Source organism: Neolamprologus multifasciatus, chromosome 19 (genome assembly GCF_963576455.1).
Source record: "Neolamprologus multifasciatus chromosome 19, fNeoMul1.2, whole genome shotgun sequence".
NCBI classification, from domain to species: Eukaryota; Metazoa; Chordata; class Actinopteri; order Cichliformes; family Cichlidae; genus Neolamprologus; species Neolamprologus multifasciatus.
The window spans coordinates 14,851,192-14,870,645 of record NC_140457.1 but is presented as its reverse complement, the minus strand read 5'-3'; the positions used below and the strand labels follow the sequence as shown (position 1 = coordinate 14,870,645).

Below are 19,454 nucleotides of genomic sequence, written 5' to 3'. Positions count from 1 at the left end.
TCTATGCAAGATATGTGGTTAGTGGGCTGTCTATGCCTGCTTTGTCTCAAGAGTGCACATTGCAATATCCAGAGGTGGGAAGTAACGAAGAACAAAATATTTTGTTACTGTACTTAAAATTTTCAGTTGCAGAACTTCAGTATGCAGCTGGCCCTGCAGGGGCCAGTTCAGAGGGAACTGTGGTGAATTCAAAGTAAAGTGCGGTGTGTGACTGCACTTTTAATGTAACATGAAACCACAGCCGTGTGGCTGTGGTTTCATGGTCAGAGTTAAGTTGCATCAAGTGTAGCAGAGATTAATTGAAGTTAAGCTGATGATGCTTAAATTCAATCAATGAATTCCACCTTCATGCCACCTAGAAAAAAAAGACAGCACGTAGTGTACTGTCGGTCAGTGGCGGTCCTAGCCTGTTTGGCGCCCTGGGCGAACACCCCCTCTGGCGCCCCCCCCCCCCGCCCCCCCTCACACACACACACACACACACATGAAGAGAGAGACAGAGTATGCATTGTATGCAAATGGCTACTAAACAGACATCATAATTCGTCATACAATGAGAACAGGACAAATCAACAATTGACACTGACTAATTAATATTATATCATTGTATATATTGTTTGGAGTTTAGTCTGTTACTGTTGCTATTTTTACCATTTCTTCTTGGAGGAACTGTAACTCACATAATTTCCTTAGGGATTAAGAAAGTATCCTGATTCTTAATGTTTTAGGATACATGACCTGCCATTATCCAATGACACATCTTGACACACCTGTATCTTTTGCTCGTTTCTCCTTGTAGGAGTCATAATTAAATGTACTGAATTTTAATGATCACTGGGTTTTCATTTGTTTGGTTGCTATGGTGATGTGTAATGGGAGTCACGTGGGTGCTAGCTGCGACATCAAGAGGGCGTTGTCAGTCTGTCATAGTGTAGAGCCTGTGATGTTTTAAGAGTTTGAATCGCGAGCCGATCACATTGCTCTGTAAACTTTTCAAGCACTTTAATAAACAAGCGAGCAATTCCACTTCTCGCATTATTGCGAGAAGTGGAAGTTAACAGGCAAATAGGCAGGCTCAGTCCCCGGCCTCTACTCCTCCTATTCTTTTCTCTTTTTTTAGAGTTTAAAAACGGGTTGTGTGTAAGGCTTTAAATCAACAAAATATAAAATATCCATTTTAAATTGTTATTGATCCCTTTACTCCTGGTCCTAAAGTGTATATTTATTTTCTTACTCTTCTTATATATATTGTTTGTTTACTTGCACTGCTGTAACTGGAGCCTCGTCGTCTGGACTCTCTATATACTGGACTGTATGTAGCGGAGATGACAATAAAGTTTACTTTGACAGGCGCACCGAGGGCTCTCGCGCTCACTTTTCGCGTATAGAATTTTGAAAAAACATCGGTGCAAATTATAAGTCTGTATTATAATGTCGTAATATTATAATTTCGTGTTTTTTGGTTTGTTTGTAATTTGTTTTATTTTGCGAGTTGGTCATTTTTGCTGCTCCAGCCAGCCAGAGCATCCCCCGCTCTCTCCTCCCTGTGCCGCAAGCAGCAGGCGCACCTCGCAAACGGAGGGCGCCCTTACTCCCAGCAAATGGGCGATAGAAAACCAATGCCATTCCCAATATGCGCTGGGATGATGGCAGCATGAGAAAAGGCCGTGATGCCGCCCCCACCACGATGCCGCCCCGGGCAACCGCCCGTGTCGCCCGTATCTAAAACGTATCTACTGCTGTCGGTGTAGAGAATGGAAATACAGGACAACTCATGAAACATCTGCAGACATCTTGTTGAATTCAGTTGTGTACATCCACAAACAGCAGCAGATCAGGTTATCGCAGCCTGTACACTAAGAAAATCTAGTGGAGCCCACAATAGAAATTGTGAGTTGTGACTGTTTTTCCACATTGAGCAGTTAAAGCAGATTTTAGGGCTCCCCTGCCTACTGAATCCCACAAACCTCTTCCCTACTCATTTTCCCGTTTAGAAGCAAAGTCACCCTCTACAATATAGGCAACAGAAAATAAAGCTTTTTTCGTTACTTTAGGTTCAAGGTTATTTGTCACATGCATAGTTATACATGTATAACACACAATGAAATGTAGCCTGACACGCTCCTCGACATGTGCAAAAATGTACATACATACATAGGGTGGATGTGCAGTAGTAGCAGCAAGCAGGTGAATTCTGTACATTAATATGAATAGACATCTGACTATTTTACAGAATAGACAATATACACATATTTAATACTTTACTGATTCAAGCTGAGTACCTTTGTTAATGTGGTGGCGCGAAGGAGGATAATCAGTTAAGGCAGGGGTGTCCAAACTCCGGCCCGCGGGCCAACTGCGGCCCGCAATCCATTTTTAATTGGCCCGCAAGTAACTTTATAAATAGAATAGAATATGGCCCGCACTTCAACTTTTGCTTGAGTGTATTGCACTTCTTAGTTTTAACACCAGGGGGAGCTACTGTCGATCAAGGCAGTTGCTCCACCAAAAAGGACAATCACAGAAGAAATTTACCCCAAGTTACCAAACATGGCAGAACCAAAGAAGCGAGACGTAGAAAGTGAATGCAGAAAATTTCAGACATGGTGGGAGAGTGAATATTTCTTCAAAGAATTCAAGTTGAAGTGTGTCTGTTTGATCTGCACTGAAATTATGGCAGTTATGAAAGAGTATAATGTACGACGTCATTATGAAACCAAACATTAGGCCTATGCATCCTACACTGGTGCTGAGCGAGAGCAGAAATTAAAGCAAAGGGTAGCTCTCCTGCGGGGTCAGCAACAGTATTTTTTTCGTGCTCAAAAGGTCCAGGAAAAGGCTACAATAGCCAGCTATGAGGTCACCCAACTCATCGCAAGACATGGCAAGCCTTTTTCAGATGGAGACCTCATAAAACATGGCCTCGTTAAAGTCACCGAAATAATGTGCCCGGAAAAAGTGCAGGACTTCAACAACGTCAGCATGTCCAGAAATCCAGTTGTTGAAGACTTGTCAGCTGTGCTTTTGATTTTTACTCCATCGCATGCGATGAGAGCACCGATGCCACAGACACTGCACAGCTGCTATTTTTTTGCGGGGAGTGGACGAGAGCACGAGCACTTTAGGTGAGTAAAAAATATATTCCACAGTACCCATGTGTTAATGTGCAGGTACACATGCTTCAAATATCAGTAATGCGCATCAAATCTGTCACTACCCTGTTTTTGCGCACCACTTTCTTATATGCGCTTTTCTTGTTAACACACAGAGTACACACCGCTGTGCACAGAGCACGCACACGCAAAGTCAGCTGATCTCACCTGATGCAGATTTGCTCCTTGATCAAGTGACATTTGTCCGGATTTTTGGCACGAGTGGCGTACGATCAGCACCGCAGCTGGATGGCCCGATTTACATACCCAGCGCAGCTGATACTCACCAGAATAATTTACTAAAATTTTATGCACTCCTGTTATTAAGTCCAGTTCAGTCTGTTAATGTTGATAACGGTTTCAAACGAACGTTAATAGGTGTGTTGCTAAGCCTAATAACTTAAATAACAAACTTGAAATGTACCCGTCCCATTTTCCCCTTTATTGTTTTTTCTCTGTACTGTAAATCTTCTGTCTAAGAAGAAATCTGAGGCTGCTGTTCTGAGAATGAGCTACCAAAGCTTTTTCTGAATAAATCAATAAAGATCCATTTATGGAAAGCTGTGATGAAGGCAGTTTTGTCTTTAATTATATTCAACAATGTAATATATTCGACCACTTTTAAGTGATTTTTCTAACTTTAATACACTAAAGTTAAGGTTATATACCTAATTTCTATTAAGTGGCCCAGCCCCTCCAATATTTTTATGTATGTGGCCCTCAGTGAAAAAAGTTTGGACACCCCTGAGTTAAGGAGACCACAGGATGTTGACAACGCCACCTGGGGAGGGAGTTACACCCCAGGAAAGATTTTTATAGCCAATGTAAATGTTACACTAGCTACCAAAGCCCATAGGCTCGTTATTAATAGCAGAGGTGAGGCTGATCAATTTTACAAATCAAAATTTATTAAGGAAAACTACTAAAAACACAGAACTGTAAAATCAGAAAGGTTCTTAAGGTAACAGGGCTGAGACTGCAAGACTGTTAATTAGAACACTTTATTAACAAACAATGATTAACATGAACAGGCTCGCTGTCACGATGCTACCCTAGAACAATAACAGCTCAATAAAATAACTAAACAAATAGTGGAGAACGACCACTTGAGCAGGCAACCTACAGAGAGGAGTGCCCAAGGGTGCCACCAATTACTGACCCGTATAGTTCCACTGCAAACCTCACTGTCACTCACACTGACATCTAAATGGTGCAGTCTACCTATGCCCGGTGTGTACACTCTCACGCATCGGGGAGGGGATTCCACCTCACGTGCCTAGCCCCTCAACAAGCGGCCGCACCTCCACTAAAGCAACAAAACAAAGCATAAAACGTTGAACAAATTAATAAAAGAGATAAATAAAACAAACACACCCTAAGATACAGTTCTTTATAAACGCAAGATTAAAATATATCAAACAATTCCGAGTAAAAGACTATAAAACCAGGAGTCAGTCAAGGCCAGTCCATAAGATGACAACAGGCCACAACAAGACAGAATAAAAGCGAACAAGACGGAACAAGACAGCAGCAGTATGGCACAATCCTGTAACAAACGAGGGAAACAGTCGTCAAGTTCCACCCTACTATATGTCACATTATAACAAACGCAAGAGTCCCACTTAACACTCTCTAAGGCAAGGGCGTAGATTTGGCATGGACGGAAGGGACATGTCCCCACCAATATCCAGCGATTATTGAATTGTCCCCAACAATAATTTGATCTCTTCGGGTAAAGAAAATCAAGACCGATAGAAAGAAAAGAAAAACGATCTGTCAACGTCTCATTCACCCAGCGGTGCAGAAAGAGTTAAATTACGTTCTCTACTGGAGTCCTACCTCATGTGACAAATATGGCCAATGTGATTGGCTGTGCCTTTCAGGGAGCTCTGTTTAGTTTTAGCAGCGGCAAGCCTGCGCTGCGAGGCCCTGCAAGTAGGAGAGGAGGACGGCAGCAAAAAGGAAGAACCTGGATATAAGGAAGTATTTTTCAAAGAAACCTGTAAGTTTCTTAAAGTCAAGTTCACTCATATAATGTGTCCGTCATAATAATGTTACAGGCTATATAGGCTTTGGCCCACATCAATCTAAAATTGTATGTAACCATAAATAACGTGTTTTGGAAACTAACTGCACAACAGGCAGCACTATTAGTTATCTCAGTCTCAGAGTAGCATTTCTAATTTTGATTGAAGCTGTCAGAGAAAACGGCAGCCTCGAGCAGGCCAGGATGTTAGTTTACAGAGGCTGTTAAAAATATATGTCTAACATTAAAATGTTGGTGACACAATAATTTCATCCTAATGGTACTGACATATACTGATATATTCATAGGGTTCATTTCTGAGAGAAAATGTAATGAGGTAGTCATGATTTTACAAATATTCCACCTTATAGTGCAGTTTGCACAAATTGTTTTAAAAATTCACTCACCCTACAAACATTACTGATGAGTCAAGATCTTCACAAATTGACAGAAACACTGAAGCAGCTACACATTTTATTCTTATTGTCATGTATGTCTTATTTGTCAGGTGACAGAAGAACCAACACAAAGTTCAGAGAGCAATGGTGATACAAGATCACAGGTGAAACTGGATGATGACTTGTTGGTTCATGACTGTATTTGAAGCACATGTGTGACTGCATGTATTTGGAATTTCTCATTGTTATTTATCAGGTGACAGAGGCAGCTCTGCCATGTTGTAGCTCGGACAGAGGTGAAGAGGCGAGGTCACAGGTGAGTGACTAATGTTTTGGTGCTATAGATTAACTAGTATTTATTATCATGACAGTTGTTAGGCTGCTGATGTAAATTGATTCATTAGTGTATATTTGGCAAAGAATCTGAATTGACATGTCTCACTTTTTATATGGCACGAATCAATGTGTTATTTTATCAGGTGGCAATATGTCCTAGTGCAGTCAGAGGGGAAGAGCCAGGGCCAAAGGTGAGGCACATCAAGCACAGAATAATAATTGTAATCTGAGGATAAAACACATGTACTGAGGCTGAAAGAAGCTTCAGTGCTCTCAGAAGACTAAAAAGTTGGGTAAGGTTAATAATGACTCAAATGAGATTAAACAATGCTGCTGTATGTCCACCAGGAGAGACTGGGCAGTATAGATGTAAAAAAAAAAAATGCCAGCAGTTTATCTCAGTTAACGAGAGGAGAAGGCATGTGTTTGGCTCCTTCACATAGTTGACATTGAGTTGTTGTGTGGGACACCAGTAGTCCATGTCTGTTGCTGTAACAGTAGTTCATGTTTAGAATAAAAAATCCCAGCTCACTGATTTGATAGCGGCAATAGTGCCTAAACTGTTGCATAATTTTGCTGAGAGATCTTTTACTTTGTGGTAATCTTAGATGAGTAGTTTTATGGACAAAAACCACCAGGTCATTCAGTGTCCCATTAGTGCTAATGTATCAGAGATGTTGGTGTACTATAACTGAGTAATGTTGTTAAGTCCTTAAAGTCATATTCTTTTATTGTCATGACTGTATTTGAAGCTATTTTTATTTTTGTATGATACCTGATTTATATGGAATATAGCTGAAGTAAACTAAATCCAAAAAATACTTAGTCATTTGTTTAATAGTAATTTAACATTATATAATTCACATATAAAACTATGAATTGTGATTTTAAATGGTTTAAAAGCATGTAGAATAGCATATGTAGGCAAGTATATTTCTCCTCTTTTTATTACGAAGCAAAAAAAAAAGAAACAGGGCAGGGTTGAATCATACGTCCCCACCAGTGCCAAAACCAAATCTACGCCCTTGCTCTAAGGGCAATACTAAAATGAGCGGCTTTCCTGAAGAAATCAAACCGCTCTGCAATGCTTAACCACTCAACGCTCTTGGCCACCTTAGATGGAAAAGACTGCCAAATGCCTCCGTGCGTAGTGAAGCGCAGCTGTTTCTTATAAGGCCGCTAATTATCAGCTGGGAAGGTGTGGATGTCAGTGCTGCATTCGCGGACATCGGGTAAAATCCTTCCCAAAATCTACTTCACTACATCAAAATTAAATTTTAGACTTAAATAAACTCAGTATTCCTATTTTCTTTTTCACTTTCAGAAGTTGAATTAATCAATCAGAATCAGCATACTTTATTAATCCCTAAGGAAAATATGTGGGTTACAGTTGCTCCAGTATAAATAACAGTAACAGAAACAGACTACACTATTTAACAATAGCATATGTTACACATTTAAGACATTTAAGCAATGGCCCAATATATATATATATATATATATAGGTCACTCAATAATAAATATCAAGGATTGACAGAGTTGATTATAAATAAATATCAAGAACGTTAACAGGATTATTACAGAGTAGAAAAGAGCATGTGCAAAAAGGATGTAACTGTTGCAGTGTTTACAGTGTATCAGATGGAGGAGTTTTACAGGAAGATGGCCACGGGCAGTGGGTCTTTTTAGTACTTTAATTAGTGTTTTAATCTTTACTGGAGTATTTTTTAACACTTGTATCCATACTTCCACTAATGTACAGAATGTCTATACTTTTCCCATCAATGGCCATATCCCACTTTAATCCTCTGAGCTACACTGGCAGAACACCATGACATGCAAATGCTGTTCCTGGAAAGTTATACAAATGTGTATAGAATGGGGACACTCTAATAAAGTAAATGATACATTTTGGCACATTCAGAACAGTCCCACGGTTTAAAAAAACACAAATATATACTTGTGAAGTGTTTTCTAATTCTGTTGCATTTGTGGGATTTTAGATTCACCTGTACTCAGACACGGAATTAAGAAACTTGATGAGCACATTTTGCTTATGTTGAGACAACGCCGGTCTCTGCGATTCTTTTGGTCCTGGTAGAGATCACTCTGAGATGTTTCCATGTTTTACACAATCCTTTTATTACCCATTATTCTTACAGATGCATCTGGAGATCAGCACACTGCATTCCTATGCAGTCCTATGCTAAAGGCTGATCTAAAGAACTCCACACAGCAGTTACAGTTATAACCTCTGGTCTCCTCCCCCCCTACAGTAAACACCCCCACAATGGAAATACACTAGTACAGTGGCCAAGGGCGCTGACACCCTGACCCCCACCTCCTTTTAAGGTAGTGTCCGTTTGCCCTTTGTCTGCCCCTCACCCTCAGTAACTCTTGCTTCATGCCCTGGGGGTGGGGGTTGATTGTCCTTCTGCCCTGCACCTCAGTTCTTTGTTCCCATCCCAGGCCTATTTTCTATTTTGTATCCTTACACCCATTACCACAATATTATAATGCTGCAAGCGATCACAATATATTCTCTTTAACGCTGATGTACATTAAGGAATCTATTCTCAACACTTAGTACTGTAAAAACAGGACAGCTTCCGTAAATCATCAAACACTGTTTTTATTTTGAACACAACAACACTTCCCCATTATTTGCATTTTCAGATCTCGAATCGAATGAGCTTCCCATTCGGGCTTCAGTCACCGCTGTGTCAGGATGGACTTGACAATCATCAACAACACAAACTCATGCACGGCTTACTCATGGGTGCAGAGGAAGATGTATCCAACGGTGTACACTCTTTTTTTTAGTGTGGGCTTTCCAGCCAACTGCCTGTCTCTGTATGTGGCCTGGATGCTGATGAAGAAGGGGAACAGCATGGCAGTCTATCTTGTCAGCCTGTCCATTTCTGACCTACTATACACAGTCACTCTGCCTATTTGGATAGTACAGGCCATGGGGCAACACATAGGTGACGAACTTTGCAACCTCATGGCTGTAATCATGTACAACAGCTTTTTTGTTGGTTCTGGTCTCCTTTGCTGCATCTGTGCTGATCGCTATCTGGCAGTGGTCTACCCACTCCACTTTAACTGGATCAGGGAGGTGAGGACAGCAGTGCTTGTGAGTATAGCTGTCTGGGCTTTGGAGATTGCCATCCACATTGTCTTACTTCACCACATGGGGGCGCTGCAAGCTTCAAGATACTTGTGTGATCAGCACATACCCATGACACAAGAAGATGCCGCTGTTGCCCTTACAAGGTTCGCCTTGAGTTTCTTGGTTCCTACCTTCATCATGACTTTTTGCTATCATAACATCATGCGCTCTATCAAACGTAACACCTCCATCCAAGTGGAAGAGCGCAGGAAAGTGGAATGGCTGTTGTTGCTACTCCTTCTAACCTACATAGTGTCTTTTATGCCCTACCAGTTGGTCATGCTGCTCAGGGCTATACTGGAGCCTGGGACCTGCGTCTGGGCAACTAGGCTCAAAAGTGCATTCATGGTGACAGTTGCCACCACAACGCTAAACAGTACACTGGATCCTAAAATATACTGTCTAATCAATGAGAGCGCAAAGACAGAGATTAAGAAAACTGCACAAAATGTGAGCTGGCTTTTTATGCGTGGAAAGCACAGTGATAGCTCTGTTTGAATGATTTCTTTCCCCTTCTTTAAACATAAAATGTAAATATAATGAAAATCTAATTATTATTTGGGGCTCTGCAACCTATATGTAACCTACACGTGAACTAAGTTTAGGCATATTATTTATTTATTTTTTTTATTTCTTATGAATATTTGTCTTTAAGGTGATGTTTAATTTTAACTGTGATTTGTGTAATTTGAAATATTTGGCTGTGATGTTAATGGTTTCATTTTGATCCAGTGTTCAGTATAATTGTGTATCACTGCACTTGAATATTTGAGTGTGGTTTTGCACAAAGAGAAGCACACTGTGGAATTTTCCTACTAACCACTTGTATCTATAACACTTGACAGCTATTCATGCTTCCATGAGATACTAATAAATGAAAGCACTTGTTCTTTTAGAGTGTGCAGTCATTGAAACAAAACCATAAAGCCATATCTGCGCTGTTCAAACAACAAGCTGAAAAGACATCTATCACTTTATGGGACGATTATTGGCATCACCTCTACCTGAGTTCATGTCTGTTGACACGCCAAACAGACACACACTTTCATATGGGCTTAAATTAAAATCACCTGGTTCTGTAGTTTGTTTTGTCATATCCTGTCACCCAGTAAGTGATACAGTTGTTAAGGATAAAATGCAGCAACTGCTGACCCTTCCTCTTCTTTCTAGCAGATCGATTAAGCGGTGCAGATGAAGAAACAGAATACGTCAGCCTTTCATCTGTTTTATTGGTTTTATGCTAAGAATTTATAGAAATTTGAGTGGAAATACAACTTGATACAGAACTTTGTTAATATGATTTTATGGTTTAAAGGAATACTATAAAAAATATATATATAACTAGCCCTATCAAATAATTCCATTGCAATAAAAATGTGACCTTAGGATTTTCTATTATGTTGCAATTTCAATGAAATATAACTCAGAATTTAGAGTACTTAGGAAAAGTTGTATTTGCAACTTTTCACATGTTTTTCGTGGTAGACAGTATAATGTAATATAATATAATGTAACTGTGAGGAAAAGTGAAACACAGTGCCAGTGTAGCAAGCTTGTTCATTTTCATAATTTGAATCTGAAATAGCACACAACCAAAGCCTAAACAAATCTTGTAACACTGACAGAAAATTGTTTTACAGTAAGGTATTTGGTGAAACGTGATAACAGGGAAACGGACACGAATGAGTTTGTTACAGGGGAATTGACATAGGAAAAAGAAAACTCTAAAGCAACCAGGAACTGAGAACAAGACTAAACGGGAAAATATATATAGAACAATATAAACAAAAATAAATGGTAACTAAGGAAATAGTGGGGTCGGAGCAAATAAAGCAAACTAGGAGCGAATAGAAAATATTTAAATATAACAAAACTAAAAACTCCATGAACTCAAAACACTGGGTAAACAACCCAATGCTGCAAAGGCGAGACTATTGTAACAATTTAATTGCACTTGCATAAGGTTGACTCACACTCATGCTGAATGTCAAATTAATCCGCACAATTGAAACATTCTGCCTTTTAATCTTAAACAACCAAAACAAAAGGGCTTACACTCAACAGCATCTTTCAACTACTCTTTCTAAAAAGTAAATTTTCCACTTTTTAAAAAAAATAGTGCATAGGTAGAGTTCTCCATTTCCACTTTCCATTGATAATTTGTAGTCCCCAGTGGTGTCAGACTTGAAAACTTTAAAAAGTCCTTTCATGAGTTGAGATGTAGTCACGTGGCAGGTTTGTGAACTTGGTAGAGACTCTTACAGGTATTATGTATTTACATCCATTCATGTATTGCTTCCTTATTTTTCTACAAGGTGTAAGCATATGAACACAACCTCTACAATGGAAAACTCAACCTTGACCAGTAATCATTCAGAATGTAACCTGGTCGACGACGCAGCCAGGAGAAGTTCATTTCTGTTGTTCTACATGGCTGTCATCGCCATCGCCATCCCTTCCAACACCTTCTTCCTCTACGTGTCCTGGCAGCACATTAGAAGGAGGAACGAGCTCGGTGTGTATCTGTTCAGTCTGGCTCTGAGTGACCTAACCTTCACTGTTTGTTTTATTCTCTGGTTGGACTTCCTGTGGCGAGGAGTTTGGATCCATGGGCGTTATGTTTGTGTGCTGTCCATATATATTCTCTTCACCAACTTCTACACCAGCGAAGCTCTCCTCTGCTGCATTGCGGTTGACCGCTACTTAGCAGTGGTTCACCCATTAAAGTGCAGATGGTGGAGGAAAGTTAGCACTGCAGCAGCAGTCACTGTTACCATTTGGTTGTTGGTGGTTTGTTTCAACACCAGCACCATCTCCTGGGAGGACTCATACCATGAAAAGAAAAACTTTTCAGTGTGCTTTGACATTTTTAGTCCGCTGTCAGCGACTCTCCTCCGGGCTAATGTAATGCGCTTCTTTCTGGGGTTTATTATACCAGTTCTCCTAGTGTTCTTTTCCACCTGGAGGATTTGCACAGCTGTAAAATCCAATCAGGCCACTGACAAGCAGGAACAAAAGCGGATTTTAAAGCTATTAACATTGGTTCTTCTTGGCCTTTTGTTCTGCTTCGGACCTATTCATGTCATGATGCTTCTTCGCATACTGGTTAATGACTGCAGGAACATTGCATGGATCCTCTATCCCTACAAGATCAGCGTTGCCCTATCAAGCCTTAACTGTCTTGCCGACCCACTGCTTTACTGCTTCATTACTAGCACAGGACAGGCATGTGCCAGTCAGATTGTTCTCTTTTTGCAGGAAAAGAAGAGAGGAATTCTGTCACCTATTTAACCATAGGGATTGTGGCATATAAGACTTTTTGTCAGTAAGATTATGCAAAAAAAATACCAAGCAGAATTTTACTGAACTTTGTGGATTGGTGGAGCATGGCCAAAAATTAACAAGAAAGGCATTTTTATTATCCCATAACTTATATTTCATAAAACTGATGAAATGTTTGCTCTTTACTTTAATAAAGCTCAGTGACTACTGACACAGATAAAAATCCTTAGCAGTGACTTACTACTTCCGTGAGTGCACAACAAGACTGGAAAAGAGATATTTAAATGCCTGTGCTTATTTGCAACTGCTGATCTGATTTTGTCTCTTATCAGCGAGTTACTGGTCGGAGTGGTTTCACTTCAGCTTTTTAGTCACGTTGTTTGTATTTTCTGTCAGACAACTGTCTGGGTCAGGTGCCATGTGGAAAGAACATTTGCATTTAACAAACCAAAATAAATTTTCTCTTTCCATCACCACGCACACAACATTATGATCTAAAATGATTATTTTTCAAATAATGCACTTTTCTCAATTGTCAGAGTAAATGTTATATTCATTTTTGCACTCTTAAACTTTAACTGAAAGCAGTGTAAATAAAAGAACTTTGTGAAGTATTTGTCAGTGTTTGTTCTCATTTAGCATCCTAGTCTCTGGCAGATTTGCTGGTATCCATATGGGAGTTGAGTCATCTTAATGTGAGCATGAAAACTTAGAAAGAAAAAAGAAGAAGTGCAGCTCCCCCAAATGACCGATTGAGTTCTTAACCAACAGTGAGTCGGTATCCATGGACTCCCATTTTAAAAGATAAGCTTTGCAGCATTGTGCTTTTTGGAGAATTTGCACTGTTGTTATCTCACAAATAATTTGGCATGATATGCAGTTCATTGTCCTGACAGCTCATCCAAGAAGTCTGTGCTCATGTGTTGGTGAGTGAAATTCTCCTACTTCACTTGTGTGTTTCAGAAAACTTCAGAAAAACAAGATTGTGATGGTGATAATCCACATGTCCACAGACAAATCTTAAAAAAAAAATGATGGTAAGTGTTGTTCAAAAGAAAGAAAAGAAAATGATAAAAACTCAAAGGTGCTCGGTGGGAAGGCTTTGCTTTTTTTTCCCCACATGTATTTAAAGTGACACACTCCTCGGGTTGCTGTTACACAACAACAAAGCTGTAAAGTGCATGTGCTCCACCTGAGTGTTCTTTTTGCCTCTTTTTTTCCATCCAGACTATCAGATAAGCATCGCCTATCACTGAATAGCCTTCACCTTCAGTTCCCCTTGACTCTGTAACAGACTGGCATCTTTATAAGTAAAGTAAGCACATCAGAGAAGACAAGTACCTCTGGATCAATAGGTTTTGTTAGTGAAGCCCTACCTCTGCCTGGATGTTGGCAGCGTTTCAGCAGTGGCACGTGTCAGACAGCCTGCTCTCTCAGGAATGATGGATAAATGAGGCTGTAAATTGCACTGGTGGTCTGACTGTACAAAAATGTAACAGGATGAAGCAGTGCAAACTGAGATATGGTGCTGCAATGAAGACCGCTGACAGCTTGGCTTAAATTGCTCCCATTATGTGAGGGTCCACCTTACTGGCATTTGGAAAGCTAGCATTGAATCAGTGTGTCGGGAAGTATAACTACACTTTGACCAATCCTAGCGCTGGAAGCTGTGGCTTGCAGGTGTACTATGGGAGTACTCAAGGTAATATATACATGCACATGCACTCTATCCTATTCTATTCTGAGATAGGTCTCCTTTTTTGTGGTTACTCTTTTTCTTGGTACTTATGTAGACCATTAATTAGTAAAATCAGTTACCCCTAATTAGTCCATCTTTCTCAGACACATTTTCTTCAAAGCTACAGAAATAAAATTGAACTGAAATGAATTTTTCACTTAAAAATGTGACCTCACTCTCAGTTTGATATGAGCCCCCCTGACATGACCTCACAGACTCGTGCTCCATTAGCTGATAAAGTGTTTTTTCTTGTGTTGGGTTTTTTTTAACCCAAGCAGAAGAATTTTTTTTTTGTTTGGTCTGTGTCTTGTGCTTTCTAACAAATAAATTTCTGTACTGCTTGATTGATGTCAGCTGACATTATAGACGGTGACAGGAAAAAGAAAGAACTTATTACAGACAAAGAGCCTGTGGCCACCTGACAAACCCTAGAGTTGTTGTTGTTTTTTTTAGATATTTCTTTTGGCACTATTGGCTTAGACAGCTCGTGCAGTGTCACTTAAACCCATCATATACACTCACCAGACACTTTATTAGGTACACCTGTTCAATTACTTATTAATCTAGTCATCATTAATCTAAACAGCCAATCACATTGCAACATCTCAGTGCATTTAGGCATTTAGACACAGTCAAGACAACCTGCTGAAGTTCACACTGAGCATCTGGACAGTAGATCACATATGTGGCTTTGAATGTGATAAGGTTGTTGGTGTCAGGTGGGCTGATGTGAGAAATTCAAACCTCCTTATCTACTGTGACGTCCCTGCACAACCATTTCTCAGGTTCACAGAACATCTGAAAAAATAACAAAAGCCATTTTCACCTAGAAAATGAAAATGGTGAAAATGGCTTCTTGTTGTCAAAGGACAGTCAAACAGCTTCTACCTAACCTGAAAATAGCACCAACTCAAATAACCATGTGTTACAACCAAACTATACAGAGGAGCTTCTTTAAATGCACAACCTGTGGACTCTTGAAGCAGATGGGCTACAGCAGCAGAAGACCACACTGGGTACCTCTCTTGTCAGCTAAGAACAAAAAACTGAGGCTTTCCAAAACTAGACATCAGAAGAGAGGGCAAATGTTTCCGGCGTAAACTAGAAGAAAGCATTCATTGATCCGACCTTGGATCAGCTGCTCAGGCTGGTGGTGTTGGTGCAATGTTGTCAGATTTTGGCCCTCTTAATACAAGCTGAGCACCAATTATACCCCACAGTCTACCCGAGTATTGTTGCTGACCGTGCCTATTCCTTTATTACCACAGTGTGCCCATCATGGGTACACTCATGTCACAATGTTCAGTTTATCTCAAAACTGATGTCTTGAATTGTCTCCACACATGTTTGGACCAAAATCTGAGGAATGATTCCATTACCTTGTTGAATCTATGCCATGAAGACAGAAGCTCTGAAGGCAAAGAAGGGTCCACCCCAGTACTAGCAAGGTGTACCTGTAAGTAACCACAGAGTGTAGCTATCTCTGTGATACACCTTTTTTCCTTGACTTGTATAAATGACATCATATTACACTTTACTTCATTATCTCAGTTGTCAAGCAAGTCGTTATGCAGGTTTCACATCTCCCTCCTGTGATATTTTATGTCAAGCTTGCTCTGCTCCTCTAGGCCCTGTCTGACACTCCCTCCAACATTTCTTCTGTGTCATCCTTCCAGTCGCTTTTAGCACTTTCACACTTGTCTCTTCCTCACAAGTATTTGTTCTGAAAATAACCCCACAAAGCCCGGAGGCAAGATATAATCACATGTTCAAGTAGGGGAAACAACCTATGAGTACTGTAGTGGAGCCCTCTTTATGTATTAGTTTAATGTATTTGATGAAATTCTGTTTCTTTCCTTGAAGTGAAACTTTGTTTGTATAAACTACATATTTGATATATGAGCAACATATGAAATATCTATCAAATAGTAGTTTTTGTTTGGTTGGGGTTTTTTTGTCTCATATGAAAGCGTGTTAGAGGAAACAACCAGCAATTCAAATGTCGGAAAATTTGCATATTCCTTTAGCTGGTACTGGTTACTCACTGTGATAAATTTAGCGCTTTAAATTTGAATGAATTGCTTTTTGGGAATTAAATTCTGCATATCATTTTCAAGTCAAAAACCATGGCATTGTTTTGGACCATGATCTCAGGTTGCCATAGCTGCTTTCTATCACTTAAAAATATATCAAAAGTTAGATAAGTCTGCTCTAATAGTAACTATGAGAAATTGTTCCATGTATTTATATTAAGCAAGTTACACTACTGTAAAGGTCTATTTGCAGAATTATCCAAAACTTCAAAGAATTCTGCATGCTGCCGGCAGAATCATGACACATACACAGTAATTTCCACATTACCCCAGTATTGAAGTCACTTGATTGGTTCCCAGTTCAATACAGAAGTTGGTCCCCAAATACATCTCTGACTCTCTCAGTGTCTATAACCAATCAGGCCTCTCAGGTCATCAGGTGCAGTTCCCAAATTTAAATTGTGCTGGGGGTGTGTGTGAATGTTCAGTGGTGGTTTACTTCTTTTTAAAGTTTTATTTTGCTGTTTTCACTTCCATTAAGCCTACATATTTTTTTGTTTGTTTTTATCTTCTGGTTTAATCATACTGAGTTCAAGTAAAATGAAATTTGCTCGTCAATGCAGCATTTAAATTAGGAGACAGAGCGCACTTACACCAACATGGACTTGAGGATCCGTCTAGCTGGCATTTCAGTTAAAATTAGCCAGTTATTGTCACTTAAAATAATTTCTCTAATCTGTAAACATTTTTATTTCATAACGTGGAGAGCATTATTATAGCGTCAAGGTCAATGGACTCCCGTTTTAAAAGCTTTGTAGCATTGTCCTTTTTGGAGAGTTTGTACTGCAGTTATCTCAGAAATAATTTGGCATGATGTGCAGTTCATTGTCCTGACAGCTCATCCAGGAAGTCTGTGCTCATGGTGGGTGAAATTCTCCTACTTCACTTGCGTGTTACTAATTAGCATTTATCTGTGCCTGTGCATTGCACCTGGTCTACAGATAATGTAGCACAAGATGTAGTACGCTGCCATCTGGTGATAATATTCTCACACATCACTATTGGGAATTTTTCTTTTTGCTAGTCCAAATGTCAGACCAGAAATAGAAGGCTAAATACACTGTACTGTAAGCTTTTATGAAAAGTTATTATTACAATTTAGGTTGTGTTAGCTATAGTAATGTGACTTCTACCTTCTCACTCATGCTGTTGGGAAATTACCAAAAATGTCATAGATATTCCAACCATTCTGAATAATGAACATGAGGTCTGTCTCTGTCACATAGTTTGCTGGGCAAAATTTTAAGTTGGAGAAAAGCCGCAGTCTAGACTGCAGATTTGCTTTGTAAATGACTGTAAAGATATGATACATAAATAGGGAAAGTGTTGACCTCCACTGATGCTTTCATTGTGAGTCATTCATGGTCATTTTAAACATCTGCAAACGGAAAGGAAACTGAGCAGATTTCTCCATTATAATCCATCTTCTGGATCTGCTTACAACAGTGTGTGAATTTATTTCAGACCCGCTATCCTCCCATTGATTACCCTTGCTCAGATAAGGATGTGTGCCCACGCATGTTATTGGCCGCTTTGGATGGGATACGCATGCTCTCATGGACATTCATGCACGCTCTAACGCTGATGGATGACATCAGTCACAGTCTCCTTAAATGTCATTGTGCATGAGGGAAAACTGCAGCCATAAGAAATGCTTTTGGCATGAGGAAAGGTTTAAAAGCCTGGATGTCCATTAGTCCCACTCATTAATGTTTGCAGCATCAAAAACAAACAACACATTTGTGTGCGCAAATTCAATTTAACCTTCAATGAATTTAACCCTGACTGCGCCATCTAGTGGCCATTATAGGGGCAGCAGAACAGGAAATGAGGTGTAGCAGTTTACAGAGCCACAAGCTTGGCAAAGGTATATCATTTAACCATGATATTTACTCTTAACTCTTAATTATGCAGCATCATGACTGTTTGACTCTGAGGGATAAAAATGACAAATCACATATCAGTTCAATAGACATCAAAGTCAAACATCCCCACAACCTTATTCTTACCTACCTTTAGGACCATTTAGACAAAGGAGGCCTTTGGGTGAAGCCAGATTTAAGAATCCACTCATCATGATGCCCCAACTGCGAGATTTAGAAGTATACTGTCAGTAGATGTAAGCATCACGCTAAGAACGTTTACTTATTTATTTAATTTTGGGGGAAACTGTTTGTTTGTTTGTTTGTTTGTTTGTTTGTTTGTTTGTTTGTTTGTTTGTTTGTTTGTTTGTTTGTTTGTTTGTTTGTTTGTTTGTTTGTTTGTTTGTTTGTTTGTTTGTTTGTTTGTTTGTTTGAGTTTAAAGCATTTTAAATAAAATTTACTTTCAGGAAGTGACCTGATCCCTCTAAGAGTCAATGTAAAATTACTGTAAAGTTATTATGTCCCACTGTGTTTTGGTAAATTGTGTTTTATTCATCCACTTTTCTATGTGTGACTTGGCATATTAACCTTAGCGTGTACATGTATACCATGCTGCCGTACCCACGTCAGATCCTTATTATATTCAATTGAGACACAAAGTTAAGAATTTGTTAAAAATATTATAATATTTAAAAGTGAGACAATATGAGGATCTTTTTCTTTGCTTTCTTTTCTTTTTTATAGTTTTATGTTGAGTTTGATGTTGTTTCTCTCGTGTTGTAAGTGTGTGGGGGGTGAAAGTATGCTGCATATTATTTTCTAGCATTTTTGCTGTGTCAGATTTTACATACCTAACTTTATATGTTTGGTTTGTGAGTCTTATTGTAGGGCATTTTTATTACCAGCTCAATCACACACAGACGCGTCCATCAAATGAGCTCACCGTCCTCTACAATATAGACGACTCTGATTAATTGTTTGAACACATGAGTAAGTAGACTAATGAATGACACAGGGCAATAATGTTCAAGAGTGAGATTAAAATCTGCTGGTGATTCATTATGTGTAGGAAAGCCATTGAGATAAGGGGACAGAGAGACAATGAAAGACAAAAGAGAAAAGGAGTGCAGCAGGAGGAGGTCACATCACTATCTGAAAGAAAGTTCCACAGATAACACCAATTGTTAAATGCAGATAATTTCTCTTTCTTCACTGACCTGTCTCCATGGCATTTCTTTCTTTCTTTCTTTCTTTCTTTCTTTTTTAGGGCTGTCAGCTATTTTAAAGCAAGGTGCATGTGCATGAAGACCATGGTCTTCAGTTTTCTGCAACACTTTTCTGAAATAGTGTTGTATTAAACCACCCATCATAAAAACAATATATACAAACATTTT

The 19,454-nt window shown here is 39.3% G+C and overlaps 2 protein-coding genes across 2 annotated transcripts; both read left to right on the top strand.

Moving 5' to 3' along the window:
- Positions 1-7,961: 7,961 nt before the first annotated feature.
- On the top strand, positions 7,962-10,363 carry LOC146496225 (G-protein coupled receptor 4-like). The gene has a single exon (XM_085144389.1). It carries the CDS (start codon positions 8,641-8,643, stop codon positions 9,580-9,582), a length of 942 nt encoding a protein of 313 aa, XP_085000515.1. The 5' UTR covers positions 7,962-8,640; the 3' UTR covers positions 9,583-10,363.
- Positions 10,364-10,388: 25 nt separating this feature from the next.
- Positions 10,389-12,490, top strand: gpr65 (G protein-coupled receptor 65). The gene has a single exon (XM_085144388.1). The coding sequence runs from the start codon at positions 11,410-11,412 to the stop codon at positions 12,373-12,375; it is 966 nt and encodes a 321-aa protein (XP_085000514.1). The 5' UTR covers positions 10,389-11,409; the 3' UTR covers positions 12,376-12,490.
- Positions 12,491-19,454: the final 6,964 nt, after the last annotated feature.